This window comes from Polyodon spathula, chromosome 18 (assembly GCF_017654505.1).
Source record: "Polyodon spathula isolate WHYD16114869_AA chromosome 18, ASM1765450v1, whole genome shotgun sequence".
Lineage (NCBI taxonomy): Eukaryota > Metazoa > Chordata > Actinopteri > Acipenseriformes > Polyodontidae > Polyodon > Polyodon spathula.
The window spans coordinates 8,824,214-8,841,779 of record NC_054551.1 but is presented as its reverse complement, the minus strand read 5'-3'; the positions used below and the strand labels follow the sequence as shown (position 1 = coordinate 8,841,779).

The 17,566-nt window shown below is 35.9% G+C and overlaps 1 protein-coding gene across 20 annotated transcripts in view; it reads right to left on the bottom strand.

Moving 5' to 3' along the window:
• Positions 1 to 17,566, bottom strand: part of LOC121330646 (RNA binding protein fox-1 homolog 1-like) — an 879,666-nt gene that overhangs the window by 227,914 nt on the left and 634,186 nt on the right. Inside the window, exon 1 of one of the 20 annotated variants that reach the window (XM_041277321.1) lies at positions 17,286 to 17,460. The exons of the other annotated variants lie outside the window; for them this stretch is intronic. Within the exon in view, the coding sequence (XP_041133255.1) occupies positions 17,286 to 17,303 (18 nt within the window). The 5' untranslated portion in view covers positions 17,304 to 17,460. Of the gene's footprint in view, positions 1 to 17,285; positions 17,461 to 17,566 lie in introns of those variants that run through there. 20 annotated transcript variants of the gene reach the window in all.

Genomic DNA, 17,566 nt, shown 5'->3' with positions numbered 1-17,566 from the left:
TAAAAAGGCTTTTCTAGAAACCAGAAGCAAGGGCATTTTTTGTTAAAATGCATTTTATTAGGATTGATATTATTCACAGGAACCAAACAGCTTAAAGTGGAAAATTACATGCTTTGAATGGTTCTATCCCCAGGGCAGGAAATGGCCAAATTACTACCAAGGACCTGTAGGAACACAATGTATACTCATACATCCCAAACCAGGATCAATGTGCTATACTGTGCAGCTACTCTTCACTCCTAGCGGAGGTGTCATTCAAAAGAAATGCAATAATAAAATAATCACAAGTTCAGATAAAAATCCTGACACCATCTTGAATAGGCAATTAAGAAAAGGTCTTCCATATTTATGGATTTCAAGTATATTTGTATCTTGGATCTATATCAAAAGGACATCTAAATATACTTTACAGTATTTTCAAGTTTCCTTTCACTTTGAAAATAACCATCAAGTATCGCATATCGCCCCCAGTCGGTAGGATTTAGCTGAGCTTATGTCAAAGCTGTCGATAGGCTGGTGAATGCACTGACATCTAAGCCCTCCTCCTTGTCGGAATACCCAGTGTATGCAGCATCACGTTCTATGTTACTTTCAGTTAGGTAGGTATAAGTATGTAAGTATTTTTCTCTCTGAGAATCACTTACATTCTTGTATTAACACTGTTGTACTCATTTTTTCAGTATTAGCTTGCTGAGCTATTAAAACTTTTTGTTTACACTTTTCACGCTTGATTTTGCATAGCGTTTCTATCCGTGTTGGCCTTCAGTCGCCGTCTTTTTTACATATTAACATTATTATTAATATTGTTTACATATTGGTGGTGGTTGTGTTTTTTGATCAGTTCTCTCCTTATAGGTAGTAGAATACCAGGCCACACAATGGCAGCCAGTCTTTCTTTTCAGCCAGCACAGTAATTTCACCCATGGCTTATCGCTGCGTGGTCACTATTAGCTATTTTAGCTATGCGTTGTGCGTTTGGCTACAGTACCCCTGCATTAAATAGCTCGATAATGCCTCCACTCAGACTGCAGCTTCCCAGCTAGCCGCTGGTCGAAGACCTCCAGACACCAGATGTGCTCGAGAAAGTTTCCCCAGCCTGTCTACGCAGCCATAGGGTTACTCTCCCTCTAGCAGGAAATGCCCCTGCCATAATTCACCCCGTAGGGAAGCGGGTCACCCCAGATCCTGCTCCAGGTCACCTCATTGAAGGGGACAATCTCGATCCCCTTGTTGGGATAGACGCCATAGGGACAGTTCGGGCGTGTCGGAACTCATGTCCATGATGTCCCAATTCATGGAGGTCATAATGGGCCAGCAGTCGCTGCCCATGTCTTTGGTGCCAAATATCGCACCTCGACCCAGGGATGAACCAGTTGCATCACGTGTCACTCAGCCGGCGGTCCCTCCACAGACTCTGTCGGCTCCACCTGGGCAACAGCAAGACCCACCTCTAGGGTCTTGCGATCTCTAGGGACGCATCAGATGTGGAACCCCTCCTCTATGAAGGGGGTTTGGACACAGAGTCGGTCTTGCAGCACTCTGAGCAGGAGCCTGCGTCGGAGGTGTTGGAGACAGATGACCCTTTGTGGTCGGCAGTTGAGCGAGCAGCTCGTCACCTGGGGGTTGAGTGGCCAACCGTGCAAGAACCTAGGCGGTCCCTTTTTGAATCAACGTCTGCACAGGTACATCATTCTTCTGGCATTCCCAGATTTTATCAAAGAAGTGCAGTCCACTTGGGGGATTCCGGCCTTTTCTCCTGCTACATCGCAAAAAGCTTCCGCTTTTTTGGCAATGCAGGGAGCGGGCGCAGTCAGGTTGGCGTCTTTTCCACCAGTAGACGTTGCTTTCGCTGCTCTGGTGAAGACCCCGACACTTTCACGGTTGACAAAGGATCCTGCATGCCCTAACAGGCAATGCAGGACTACAGAGGTGCACCTCAAGAAGGGATATTTGGCGGCAACAGAGGCAGACAGATTATCTAATGTTGCTAGCATGTTAACAGTTTATCAGGCAGCAATTATTAATGACCCACCACAATGACCTTTGGCGTTCCTTAGAGCCTAGTTGGGGTTAGTTGCCCAATTATTGGTGAAACTAGCCCAGTTGAATGCTAGGGCGCAGGGACAGAGTATAGTTTCGTTGGTGGTGGCTAGAAGGCAGCTGTGGCTCTCAAAGGCAAGAGTTCAAGAGCCTGACAAGGTTCCCCTGTTAGATGCCCCTATTACACCGGGGCACACATTTGGCCCAGCGGTGGAGGACATGCTCCAATGATCTGCTAAGGCCCGGGAGGCTTCAAAGCAGACGGCGCAAATGTGGCCAAAACACCCACAACAACAGCAGCAGCACCAACACCACCACACCAGCCGGCTCACCCAAGAGGTAAAAAGCCCTCACCTGACAATACTGCAACGCACAGTCAGTCTGCGTGGCCCCGCGCAGACCTCTCAGGAATGGCCACAGGCCAAAAAGCCCTGAAACATCCAGGCAGCCTCCAACCCACTCCTACATATATATATATATATATATATATATTATATATATATATATATATATATATATATATATATATAATATAATATATAGTATATCGAACGTTTTTTCAAAAGTCTACAGAATTAAAATTTCCCGTGTTTTTAAAAATCTATTTTGGTTTCAATTCAGTCCTACAGAGTTAATGGCCTATAAATAATTATAGCTGACAGTTGCTGGTCGAAATAAGGGACAGTTAACTCGGCTGTAGAAAAGGTATTTAAACCTTGTGTCGGTTAGAACTGCACAACCTTTTTTATTTCTATGTTTAATACGGGCATTTAAATAAGGAAATATTGTGGGAGTGCAGTGCAATTAATTGCATTTCACCCAGCTATGTAAAGGATGATTTCTCTGAAGAGAAGATATGTTGTAAAAACACCCCTTTCCATTTTTTTAAAATCTGTAAATTATCCCCACGCACACGGAGGTCCTTTCATCCAAAACCAACATTGTGTCTTTAGTAAACCAGCCTCCTCGCTCCCATTATCAACCTGCATTTGTGTCAACGAGGTAACCGCACACGTCACACTTCTGTGGATTGAGCTAATGGCACTGCTTTTTCAGTGCTGAGATTTTAATTAGCTCATAATTCTGTCACCAGCACCTAAAATATTTATTTTCATGGAGTGAGGTTCTGCAACTTATGAATTAATGTAATGAAACAGAAAAGAGCAGGGCTGGTATGATTGGATTCTACAAAAAAAAAAGGGCTGAATAAAATGGTGCACTGCCATGAGGCGCACATTAATGTGTTGAGCCTTCATTTATTTGTGTAATGTCGAGCGAGAAACAGTTCTCTAGCAATGAGAAATGCTTTTTTGGTTTATGGTATAAAAACAACAGCAGTTGTCTCAGTGGTAAATCGTGCATGTGTGACCTGGAATGAGAAACATTCAATATAACTGAAAGAACTGTGAAATATAAAACATGTAATAACATATGTGGCTCATAAGTTCATGTTTTATTCAACAAACAGGAAGGGGTTTATTTAATTATCTAAACAGTGGCAGGTCTTACTACCGCCGTCCTAAGATTTACAAACCTGTTTTTTCATAGACCTTATTTATCTGTATTTGTTTTGTATGTAATAATGTTAATAAGTGTGTGTAAACCCCAGCTGGATTAATATGATGTTAAATAGCAGCGTTTTTTAAATACATTTTATCCCATTAAAACAGACTCCAGAATTCCTTACAAACAAGGCATGCTTTAATTTGCACAGTGGGAAAAGCATGCGTGTGTTTGATGTAACTTGGTAGTTTTTTTTTTTTCATTTATTTATTTTTTTTAATTCAGATATATTCTCTGAAGTTACCAATATGAATTGGAGAAGTGAATCATTTTTTTTTTTTTTTAATTACAGTAGAACAGCAACAAATCAAATATCAGAGATGTCAAATACCAGGTAAACTCACCTGGGCGTTGCCGTCACAATCCCAGCTGTAGTCTTACCCTCCTTCTCCACAAGATCCACTTTGATGCAGACAGTCCCCCAGGCTGTATTTATGAATGGATTTGGCTTCATCACAGTCCACATTGCTGATCCCGGGATTGTCAGATCAGTTCCTCTTTAATAGTGTGGTGGCTTCTTCATTTTCTCTTAACAGGCAGAACAAGCAGCGAAATTGTCCATAATCACTACTTCATCATTCCCATATAAGCAGTCATGATCCCGGTATTGAATTAAAATAGATTCCTTTGTTTGTGCTTGCAATTATAATGATTTCAGATCAATTCTGCTAAAGAGACCTTCCACTACTAACCACATTTGTTGTATGTATACTGGATTGTATCTTGTATTGTTTTAATTGTTTTGTGTACTTAGATTCTCAATTTTATAGAAGTAAATCAACCAAAAATGAATAGTTCCCCCATCAACAACCTGTTTTCCAATATTGAGCTTCATGCTCAATTCCATGATGTAACAAAAAGAAGTAAATGCAGAATCTAGCAGGACAGCACACAATGCATTGTGTCTGTTATTAAATATCGTGCTGTATATTGTAAGACACCAGGATTTCTCAGCAAGCACTGCACACGCTAATATTTCTGAGAGCCAAGAGTTTTTTGCTTTTCCCATTTAATGTAAATTGGTTATTCTTAAACGATTCTAATACAAGAATGTAATAGGACTATATTTATTGTGGCACACCAAGCCGTTCTACCCTAATTACTGTGGTAATGAAAAGGTTGAAATGGGCTTCTATACACCCAGTCAGATGAATGCAGATTTACTGGAGCTCACCCTTCGGTAAAGTTGGATAGATATTACAGAGCTCATTGTCACAGGTCAGGAGTCAGGTCTGAAGATGTACATCCATTTAAAATGTAAAATCCATTCAATATGAAAATGGTACACATTGATCTATCATAGACAAAGTATTTTAGAAGATCATTTTAAAATCAATGCACCATTGCATAATTCAGTACTGGATTAATCAATAGATTAAAACCAAATACAGAGGAAATATAATTACAAGCACTCAGTGGGTTTGGATTTTTCAGGTTTTAGAATGAACCAAACACAGAAAAAAAAAACACATTATATTAATGGTATTCCTTTAATTGTAACACACATACACACACACACACAATATACACATAAACATATATATATATATATATATATATATATATATATATATATATATATATATATATATATATATACTACTTTATTTATATAACCTATACCATAATGAGAAAATGCTTTTATCTTGGTGTATGTTATTAATCTGGATAAATAATGAGAAATAGAATTTGTGTGACAAACTGGTTTCTTCAATTATTTAGTTAATCACCAATTATTAAAACACTGACTTGAAAGTACAGCAATAGTAAGATTAACGTGAAAACTTCGACTCTCTCAAATAAATAAATACAATACATATAAGTAATTCAATGCATGTATTGTTCAGATCTAGCTATTAAATCAAGACTCAATATCTTGTTTACAGACCAGTCAATAGTGATGATCGAGCTGTAGATTTAAGGAACAGAAGGAATACGTACCCAATATGCATAATATTAAAAAACAATGAATAGATTTCACGGGGACAAGTACATTGTCAGCCACAATCAATCGATCACTGCATAATTATTACTGCAAATGAACCATATCCATTCTGCAGTCCTTAAGAGGGATTTAATGAAGCATTAAGCATATCAATAATAACACCTACTTTGCTTACCGCATTTCCCTTTTAAACTGCTTTTGTTTGGGATGCAAAAACTACTTTTTTTTTTTAAATTTCGTTACCACCATCTGCAATGGTACCGATTTTGCAATATGTACATATTAATATATAAACATATCAATTATAATATACACATATTTAAATATACAGTATGTGTACTGCAGAGCATTGAAACTTGATGGTTGGGGGCACCAGAACAACCCTCATGAGTCAGACAGCACAGTCAACACATATGAATATTGTTTCAAGTCAGTAGTAGGATTTTCACAGCCTCAAAGCAAAATGGCACTGCATATTTATATACAGTAGCACATTTTATGGAACACCTTGTTCTCCATAGGCAACTACATGCTTGACAGTTCCACATGCTAGCCAAATAACCGTGCATGGAAGTTCCAATGAGTTACAACATTCCCCATAACAGAGTGCATAGCTTTTATTGGGTCTTCATGGCACCAAAATTGTAACACAAGACAAATCCCATTTTGTACTTTTACTTCTATTACTACAATAAGCTTTTCTCTGTTGTCATCGAGTCTGTTCTGTATGCTGTCGATACTCATAACATGAGCTCATCATTAAATACAGTTTCCTTATAAATGACTTAAAGGGGTTGTAGCTAACTCCATCCATCATATCTGCCATGCTCTTCCTTTCATTAGGTCTCATTTGCAGTTTTGAAAGACAGACATTTAGCAAACATGCATAAAAAAGGTGAAAGCACTACATTTCCATGTAATACCATTTTCTGTTCTGAGATTGTAAGTAGCGTATGAAAATATCTATACAACTTCCAAAATAACAGCAGCACAATGAAGCATTGATTTTAAAGGTCGACTACAGGTCTGGCTCACAGAACTATGGGAAAGACCTTCACTTAGAGTAGAGAAGAATCCCTGATCCTGTAGTCCTGGTTACAGAACAGCACAAAGAGGCAATATCCTGCTATTGTAGGAAGAGAGGTACAAACTACTGCAGCAGAAATTTTAGTGAGAGGTATTTCATTATTTAAAAGAGTTCACATCAAATGTTCTCTTCCCCAAACATATTTAAACTTTACAGAAAGACAACTCTTAGATAACTTAAGTTGCAGTGGCTTGTATCGGTACTAAAAAAGTAATGCGCGATTTGATTGGCTCTTGTAATGCTTTATTTGCATATTCCCCTACAACCCATTGTTATATATGTAACCAAGCTGGCCGTAGTTTGGGTTCGTGCCCCTTTAAAAACATGAGCCAGAGCTAAACTGATTTTTAGTGCTTATGCACACTTTTATTCACAAAACAAATAAACAAAACAAAAACTTAGCTCTCATTGAGGGTGAGAGGGAGGGCTCTCAATGCAGGTCACTGTCTAACATGCAGGACAGCTAAGTTGTTTACCAGACATATAACACCAAACCAAACACACTTTACAACTTTCTGTTGGGCTCTTCATTCAACATAATCAGCAGCAGCAGCCTTGAGCAGACTGGCTGCACTCCTTTTAAACCCTGCACCTGGCTCTAATTATCAATATCGGCCAGGTGCAGGTGATAATTAACAATTAACCATTAAATTAAACAATTAGATTGGGAGGGAGGCTTTTTAACCCTGTCCCTGTCATAAAACAAACAAACATCCTTAGGATTTGCAGGCCCTGTCCTGCTATATCCTATAAATATATATATATATATATATATATATATATATATATATATATATATATATATATATATATATATAGAGAGAGAGAGAGAGAGAGAGAGAGAGAGACACACACACACACACACACACACACACACACAGACACAGTGATAAATAGGTTAATTGTTTGTAACTTTTTAAGACATTATTATGTTTTTTTTTTTTTTTTTTTTTAACCAGTCTCTATTTCTTGTATTTATGACACTATACATTTAGGGGTAGATGTAATAAAGTGTTGCGTCTGGCGCAATAGTCACTAACCAGTTGGAAACTTTTTAGGGAATGCTTTGCGGCAGCTCTTTGAGGTTCAACCTCAGATAAATATGTAATTATGGGCTTTCCTCCATAAATTCACAAAAGGGTGAAAATCAGGGTTCTCAAACATTATAATCAGATGTACGAAAGCTGCAGACACTTACAATTGCATCAATTTAAGAACTTTTGAAAGAATATTTTAAACAGTCGCAACTGTTGCTGGCCAAAGCATTTTTGAGGTGAACATTGAAATATATATTTTTTTCCTAAAAGCAGGGTGTACTTACAAGCCTCAAACAAATTTCTATGACATTTTTGGTTTCCCCAACGTGTTGGGAGAAATATACTGTACACATGTGCCGCTAACTCCTCCAGTTCATTCTGAGCATTTGTATAGGAATAGGAAACACACTTATTCTATTAATGTGCATATGGTTTGCACAGTTTAGCATTGCACCTCTGACTAACATAAAAACAAATGGACAGTATACATTTGGCTTATAGGATACACATGATAATTATATATTTTGTGTTAATTGTCTAGGCTGCAAAGTTAAGAAGAAGAAGAAGAAGAAGAAGAAGAAGAAGAAGAAGAAGAAGAAGAAGAAGAAGAAGAAGAAGAAGAAAATGATGAAATCATTTAGTTTCAATTTAAAATAATCATGTAACACAACTCAATTCCTGCTAATTATTTGAACAATGTCACTCGATTCTCGCAATGTATAATGCTAGAGATCTCACTAAGAAGACACATCAAATATTTAAATTAGCCTACTCCGTCTGTTTTCATTAACATACTTTCTCTTAGTACATACCCCAACATGTTTACTTTGTTAAGTATGGCAACGAAAATACAAAGTGTGCTATGTTTGCACTGCGACTAGCCCATCTAAAGTACACCTACTCCTCAGTTAGTTGCGGTGGTTTCTTAATTGGGAATGTAATAATAATTATAATAATTCCAATATCCCAGGTGCCATTTAGTTTATCACATACTAAACTTAGTCAAGAGTATCCAGAAGTGGTACTTATACATTATTCAGACTTTTCAGCTCCCCCTTTTCCTGTTCAATTCTTATTCCATCAGTCACAGACTAAACCGATGTCTAGTTTGCGAACATTAAAATCCCTTGACACTCTTAAAGAAGAGTAGATGTGCTACCCTGATTGCATTATAGAATTCCGATGCAGGAAAAAAATGTGGGCTGACTAAAGTACCCCCCCCCCCCCCCCCCCCCCACCCCCCTCTTTTCCCCACTCCTGTTCAGGCTTATTTTTCTTCAATTACTCCTTTATTTCAGGAAAAGGTATTTAGTGCATGCTACATATAAAAGAAAAACATGTTTATTTGTTTTTTTTTAACCCCACAAAGAGGTGCTTTTAATTATCTTAGATTTTCTATTTACATGAATTTTAAGTGAACTGGCAGAAGACATTCCGATTGATGTGTGTTTGTGCCTGCAAACCGAATTACCTTTAAAGAAGGTGAAGAAACTGGAAATCAACCACTGCAGAGTTTCTAATGAAACAGAATCTACTGAAGGGTATGCTATGGAATGTAGCAAACAGTTAATCTGGAATCACATTTTAATTAAAAAACTGAACAAATGCAAGAACAGCAGGTTTATAACACCCGCTTTTGTGATTAGTTTGAATTCACAGTAGATTACAATGTGCTGATTGACTGTGTCCTTTTAACAGGCTTTGTGAGGCGCGATGCAACTACTAGTAGTGTCAGGCAGTCCATAAAGTCAGACAAGCTTGCTTAATCTAGGCTGTTGGGCTTGCAGCATGCAGCAACTTCATAAACCTTGCAACTTCTGAAAAGGTCCTTGCAGAAAAAACCATTACACAAAGCAAGGTATTATCATTTATATCACTCTGCCTCTTCTTTTAATTCCTTCCTTTATGCATTTCCATATGTTTCCACTAGTATTGATGTGCATTTGCAGTGTTGTGAGTGAGCTGCCAGGATCCTTTAACTTAACGACTGCCATTTTGACCTGCCTTTCATTCAAACCCACTTCCCTACTTCCCTGATCGTTTGTTTCACCACCATGGTATGTAATATCCACCTCCACAGCATAGCATTCTATTGAATAAAATGCTCTTGAAAATGCTTGAAATTCATAGCAAGGTTCTACGTTATTAAATTCAGCTTTGTTTTAGCATGTACGTGTGTTTCTGTGTGTGTATGTGTGCTCATAATAAAGAGAACATATTTATTCAACAGCAGAAGCCGTGCAGATGGCAACAGACTAGGAAGCTACATGTTTTATTCAAAATCCCCGTGGAAAACAGAATGAGGATCACTGAGGCTTGTAAGCCACACGCTTTTTACAGGACATTTCTATTAACCTGAATACTTATGGATATATATATCTATATAATATGTATATATATATATATATATATATATATATATATATATATATATATATATATATATATATTTGTAATGTTTTTTTGCATGTACACAAAAGGTTTACGGCATTTTGGACAAAAGCTCTTGTTCAACTGTGTAGAAAGAAAAGTGCAGTAAACTTTTTATTTTTCAAGAATTCTTTGGATCATGTCTTGAGATTGCATTTTAGTGCTTCAAAAATAACGTAAGTGAAGTTAATAAAAAAAAAAAAAGTTATATTCTGTAAAGGACTATTACATTTAGTTACAGAGATGCTAAATATCATGGCCACTTGTGCGTTTTGACAGCTGTACTATTTATGATTGGTTAACAAGTCCTCACACACACACACGCACACGCACACGCACACGCACACTCTCTCCTCCAAGACGATGCTGTATAAAGCTACCTTACTGCAGTGTACTTCACACATGGTTTAGAAGGGCAACCTTCATCAAATAATTAAATAAACTGTTTGGATAACCGCCATCTAAATATCAACTCAACTAAGCTAAACAATGGTGATTGCATTCAGAACACAAATGACGAAAGTCTTAACTCGAGGATGAAGTTGTGACGTGCACAGAGAACAGTGGTTCCGACCAATATCGTGGATGCCTTTCTCTACTCTGTCCCTTTACATTTTCACTTGAACCTGACAGCCACAGCAAACCCAAATAGCTGCATTGCTTTAATAGCAGAGCCAGGGTCCTCATAACAAAACAATCCCCAATACAGAGCTTCCACTGTTTCTATTGGTGATCCTGCAACTATCTGAACTCATTAGGGTTAATAATTCAAGCCCGACAGGAGTGGTTTATTAGCAGGTATTTCCTAAACAACTCTCGGACATGAATCACAGTGACATGTTGAGCGGGCAGGGTGACAGTGTGTGACCAGGTTAGGCATTTAGTTTTACACCACATGTGGGTACTGATATTCTAAACATTGACATACTCATTAACCTACATCAGCATTTCTTACATGTCTGTAGGGAAGCCTTTTATTAAAGCTGTATTAGGAGGTAAAGCAAAATACCAGTATTATTGTCAAGGTAGACCACATTTTTAAGGCTTTTAAGGCTGTTGTTTTTGTACATATAGGAAAACTTTCTTTAACCCAATACTGTATAAAACAAGCACCACTACTACTATTGATCTGGTGCGGTTCTGCGCCCGTTCTACTTCTCTTATAATTTTTTTTTTTAGTAGAAAGGATGGAGTACATTGACTGAAAGCATACATGCCAACAGTCCCTATGTGGTTGGGACACTCCTCATATCCTAGCAAATGTCCCGCGTCCCGATGCATAGGAAGAAAGTCCTGATATTTATCCATAGAACAAAAAAAAAATTATTCTGCACAGTAGAGTTAATGAAAACCACACGCTGCACTTTTTGTGCGGCTGACACATCTGCTGATCACCAACTTATACAAAGGTAGGAATGCTTCATTATGTCTATTTTTACTGTCATGATGGTTGTGTGGTGTTGAGTAGGGATAACGAGTGCTTTTTGCGTATGACCCCCCATGTGTATCATGTGTATGACATTGTGTATGACCCCCCACCCCCGGGACGAGCGTCCCGCTGAACAGTTTCCAAATGTTGGCAAGTATTTGAAAGCAGCCAGAAAGAGAGCTACATCTTTAATCATTTATGATCTATTGGCCTGCCCCATTTACTGAACAGAGTGGTCAGCAGAATTGTACTGCGATGCACAAAGCACTGTTTATCACTAAAGAAAAGGAATTCAAATTATTTGACTTCAGAGCATTGTTTGTCCTGAACAGGGTTTTACTTTGAGAGATTTTAAGATAACGAGGTGAATAAGTATCCAGTTAAGTAAGGAATAACACACGGCAGGGCATGGGTTGTGTTGCACAAAGCGAAGCTGAGTGGAGAGCCTTCCTTCATACCAACAAAGCTGTGTGTTAATGCAACACAACCCACAAGCCCTGGAGCGTGTTATCCCACTTATAAAACTGACACAATAATACACAGAAACACAAACTTTTTTTGATATATTTTTTTTAATAAATGAACAATGTTATTGTATAGTCTTCTGCTTTGGAGAAAAAATAATCCATCAGACAAGTTTAAACTGGAGGTTTTCAACATTTCCAACAATAAATACAGTAATAGAAGACTATTTTATCCCAGCCAGGATCAAATAATTAATTGTAGCCCTGTCCAGCTACTTACCTCAAATGCCTCAAATGTAGTTGCAAGGTTTGCAATGCGCAAGGCCACGACTGGGGATAACTAGCCAAAACGCCTAAAATAACATTAAAACATGGCTAAAAATGTAGCGACTGAAAATATATATACTGCTTTTAGCAAGAAATGATAAAAAAGTAAACAAGTAATAAGACACAATAGGGTAGGAATAAAAATCTATAATCAGGCTCTCCGTTTTAAGTTTAACAAGTTGTGTACTGATAATTTATTAATCGAACTGTAATTAGGCAAAAATAAGTTCTGTTGTGCATTAAACTATATTAATGGACGGTTTAAAACCCTCAGCAGCCAATCAGCGTGCAGCACCTGAACGTTCCGTTGTCTTGCTAATAAGGTGCATTTGTTTTCATATTTTACTGAGCATGGTCTCAATATATTACAGGGCTTTTGCGTTATAAAAATCAGTAACAATTCAAGCCCATTTTGTATTGAGATTCTTACATTATCTATTATTATACTGTGTTAATTTCTTTCAAAGCTCAGAATTGAATGCAGAAGAACCCAATACATATCACTTAATGTGAGGGTAAAAAATAAAATAGTCTGCAAAATGTTTGACATCATGGAAAATGCACCCATCAGGTTTGCTGGTTTGATATAATTATGTATTTTGAGGAATCACATAATGCATTAATACCCATTTCTTTCCTGAATTTACTGCGTTTTAGAAAATGTCACATTGATATACTGAGGTTCCACACACAATTGACTTCTTAACTTGCTCTAAAGCCTTTCATTTGGAAGGATGTCAAAACAGTATTCTATTTTCACACACAATTATCTTTGTACAGCTGAATAAAAAAAAAATGCAATTTGTGTTTGTGTACTTTGACTGAGGGTTTGTGTCAAAACAAATTTAATTTGCTGATGTGCTATCAACTACAGCTTACGTGCTCAATTGTTGCTGAGCTCAATTTAGATCCTCTAGAAATCTTAGGAGAAAGGGGAAGAAGGTAGCCGACTGTAATTATCAACTATGCAGAATTCAACCTGTGAAATAGAGATATACTTAAACCATGTGTTAAAAGGTGCTATCACGAATGATTTACTAATATATATATATATATATAATATATATATTATATATATATATTATATATATATATATATATATATATATATGTGTGGTCACACACACACACACACAACACACACACACAATATCTGTAAAAAACGCAAAACGAAAACCACAGAGAGTTTATTTACGTAAGCAATGATACAGCAACCATAATGTTTGTTGGTGAAATGTGTGACACTTATACTACAAGCAATACATATATTAAAACTTAAAGGCTACATTTTTTTTTCACATTCAACAAAGCAGCTCTTTAGACTGGAGTCTGTTAATGGCAGAGTGGCTTTCAAATGAGCTTTTCAAACTCAAATACAAAAAAGAAAATAAAAAGAGCATTTCCTTTAAAGTGCATCTTAGAGCATCAAGATGTGACAGCTACTGTAGGAACTGTGGCTTTTCATCCATCGCTCATCAGTGTCTGTCACGTTAATAAAATATGCACTCTGCTTTAAAGCATTGGCTCACATTATCCTTAGTTGTGCATATTTTAATATACAGTTTTTTATATATATATATATATATATATATATATATATATATATATATATATATATATATATATATATATATATATATATATATACTTAGATTCTTAGCGGTGAGTTTAAGAATGTGTCATCGCGTGACTGTAAGTGTTTATTGATGACGTTTCGACTCGTTACCCAACTCAGTAGTAGATTAAGTCAAAGTTTAAACGTTAAAGTTTAAAGACTTCGTTAATAGATTTTCATATGACTAGATTTACAGACGTATGTTAGCGATTAATACAAATCCAAGATTATTATTATTATTATTATTATTATTATTATTATTATTATTATGCCTAACTATAAGCATCAGAACTTCATTCATGTAACACAAGTACTGTCCTGTAAGTGGAATTTTAGGAATTCAAATCAAGTGAAAAACAGATCTGTTACCTTAAGCAAAAGGCCAAAAACAAAAATCCACCTCTTGGAGAAATCAAACTTCAGATTATATGAGAATATCCTTTCCTATCTTTCCATCAGAAACCATATTTATTAAAGGAAAACAGAAATATTTCTCCAAATGTATATTTAAATAATAATAATAATAATAATAAAATAATAATAATAATAATAATAATAATAATAATAATAATAATAATAATACATTTTCATTACAGTATAATGCAATAAATAAATAGCTGATTTATAATGTATGTCATCTAAAATATATCTTGGAACTTAACCATGTAGGAGAACATCAGTAAAAATAAAAATACATAAGGGATGGCTCACATTATCAGTTCATTATTTTCAGACAACTTGTGTGAAAAACAAAACTAAACCATTCAACACAGAATTGCTGTACAATTAAATGCACTTTTAGAAAAATACTGTACTTTTATTATACTAATTTTGCTAACACCCATAGTTTACCAGAAAAGCTGCTTTGAATTTTAAAGTCCACGCTTGTGCCTGATGTATCAGAGCACCTGGATGTTTTCCCAGTTCCAAATGTCCAAATAAATTCTGTGTGCAGGGATCATCGTTTTAACTAGGTTCTGTCCAGCACTGTATGTGTGTGTTCTATCATTACATATTGACATGGCATTACAAAATAATGAAGCAGATTAAAGAAGACTTGAGAACAAATTAAAAAATACTGTATTCAAGCTAAACCCAGGCATTCCCATTGTGCAATTGCTTGTGTCCTTTCATTCTAGCTGGAACCTCGAACACAAAAGAAGAAGCTTTAATAAAGTGTTGGATATTGTGTAAATGCAAGGGGTGGGGAGGCTTCTTTTCTACAGTCAAATTTCACATTGAAAAACACATAACTAAAATCTAGAGTTGCTTCAGATATTAAAGCCTGTAAAAAATACATCTGCTAGTATAAACACACGCCGAAACAGAAAAGCATGGGTGTCAGCTGTTCTTTTTTCAAGACACCACTGTGGGGTGGACTTGCTCTGATGTGTAATGTCCGATCACTCCTATTGCAAGCTTTGATCAATAGAATTTTTTTGTTAAAATATTTAATTCAATTATGTGTACACACCTATTTCAAATGCATTTTACGTCTTGTGTGGGATCCACAGAACACAGATCAGTGTGTAGTGTTTAGTTTGTGAACACTGTAAATACATCTGTTCTTTATCGATTTGGGCAATGTGACACAAAAAATGAAATCACAAGGATAACATATCAAAAAGTATACCAAAATCAAACCTTATTTTATTTATTTATTTTTTTGACAAAATAAAAACGGATCTTTAAAAATCTTTCACGCCAGAAAGATAATGACTTTTGATAATATATAAAATAAATAATAAATAAATAAATAATAATAAATAAAACATCCCAAACTGAAATGCCTTTTTTCAGTGCTCTTTTATTTTGTAGCCAGATTTACATTGAACCAGTGCACTAATTCTGATTTGTTCAGCGTGATTAGCTTTCATCTTCTGAGGCTCCTCTTGGAACAAGTCATCTGGTTGCTCTAAATGTACTGCATGACCGACCAGCTTGTGCAACATTTTCTGAGCTTAGAGATTTCATGATAATAGCAGGGACAGCAATAGGAAGAGGCATTGTTAGGAGTCTCCCCCTCCCCCCAATAATTATTAGTCAATGCACCAGTTTTTTGTTTTCTTATATTAAGTAGAAAGGTTAGGCAACATCTTTAAACAATTATTAAACCTGAATACATTTAATAATGAAATTAGTTATACTATAGCTTCTTATATTTGGTTCACAATCACTTGATATGTGTATACTGGAGAATTTGGAATACAGTCCACAGACCACATAGATTTGTACCATACAAAAAGAAAATGTATTCTAAATCATGTTAAAATATATGCTATTTCTTATTTTACCAGTGTTAAAACATATTTATGTAATGTCAAAAAAAAAAAAAAAAAAAAAAATATATATATATATATATATATATATATATATATATATATATATATATATATCTACTTCCTTTCCATTTTTTATTTAATTTGAGAGCTCACATCAAAAAAAACCTAATCAAAATAGAAATGACTCATTTGGCTGTAAGTACAACTCTTTGATTCAACAAGAGAAACAAATCAAACCAACGTTACCAGTGGAAGTACGGCAGCATCTTTCTAAAAGAGCAAGGCACCCCCTTGCCTTTTTTGTAAGTAAAGCTGCACAAGTCAAGTTTGTGGGAAGATGTGTGTACTTTTGAAACATTGATGCATTTGAGTTATCTGACAAAGGCACATAGCAGTCAAGTGTCAACTGTTTGATTCTCCTGATGGTATGATGTAAAAAATATATATTTTCTAGTCCAACATTAGCTTAAAATTGAATGCTTTTATAAAGGTGTGTGTGGGAGGGGGGTGTAATTATATACATACAGTACTGTAAGCAAAATATAGTAAAACATATATTATTTACCGAAATAATGCATGTTAACAATAAAGCGCATGTACATTGCTAAAACCACACAAATGATGACTAATGTTAAATTCAATTTCTACTGTATGTACTGTATGAAAAAAGATCCAATACATTAACTATGAACTCTTCAACAGTTCTATATAGTACACAGCACATATTTCTGAGAATGCAAACAATTTGAACTTGACAGAGAACACTGAACCCAGGTGTATCTTTGAAATCAGTGAAAAGCAAGCCAAATAATAACAAACACTTATGCTGACTCACCAAACCAAATACATTCCCTAAGAGTACACAAGAACTGACTATTTTATTAATAACAGCAAACTGAAATATACTAATACTGTGAATTACTGAACCAAGGCTGCTCTTGCTTATTAGACAAATCTGCTGAAAACATATATGTGCTGTTCTGTCACATAAAATGTATTTACTAATAGTCAAGATGCAAACCAAAGGGTAAAAACAAAAAAAGTCACAGAGATAAACACTACCTACCCACAAATACATCATCATCTTGAAATGGGGATCACAGGCTCCGACAGTGAAAAGAATCTCCTGACTTTAGCAAGTTCTTCAGCTAAGATATTGAAACCAGTGGGAAGATGCTCTTGCCCTTTTCTGTCAAGTGCTCACAGTTCTCTTCTTTTTATACAAGATTTTGTTTTATTTATTAGAATGACAGTTGTTCAGCAGCTGTTTTTGCTCGTGGGGGAAAAAAATGGCTTCTGGCTGTCTTTTTCTCCCCTTATTTTCTTTCTAACTTATTTTACCCTTTT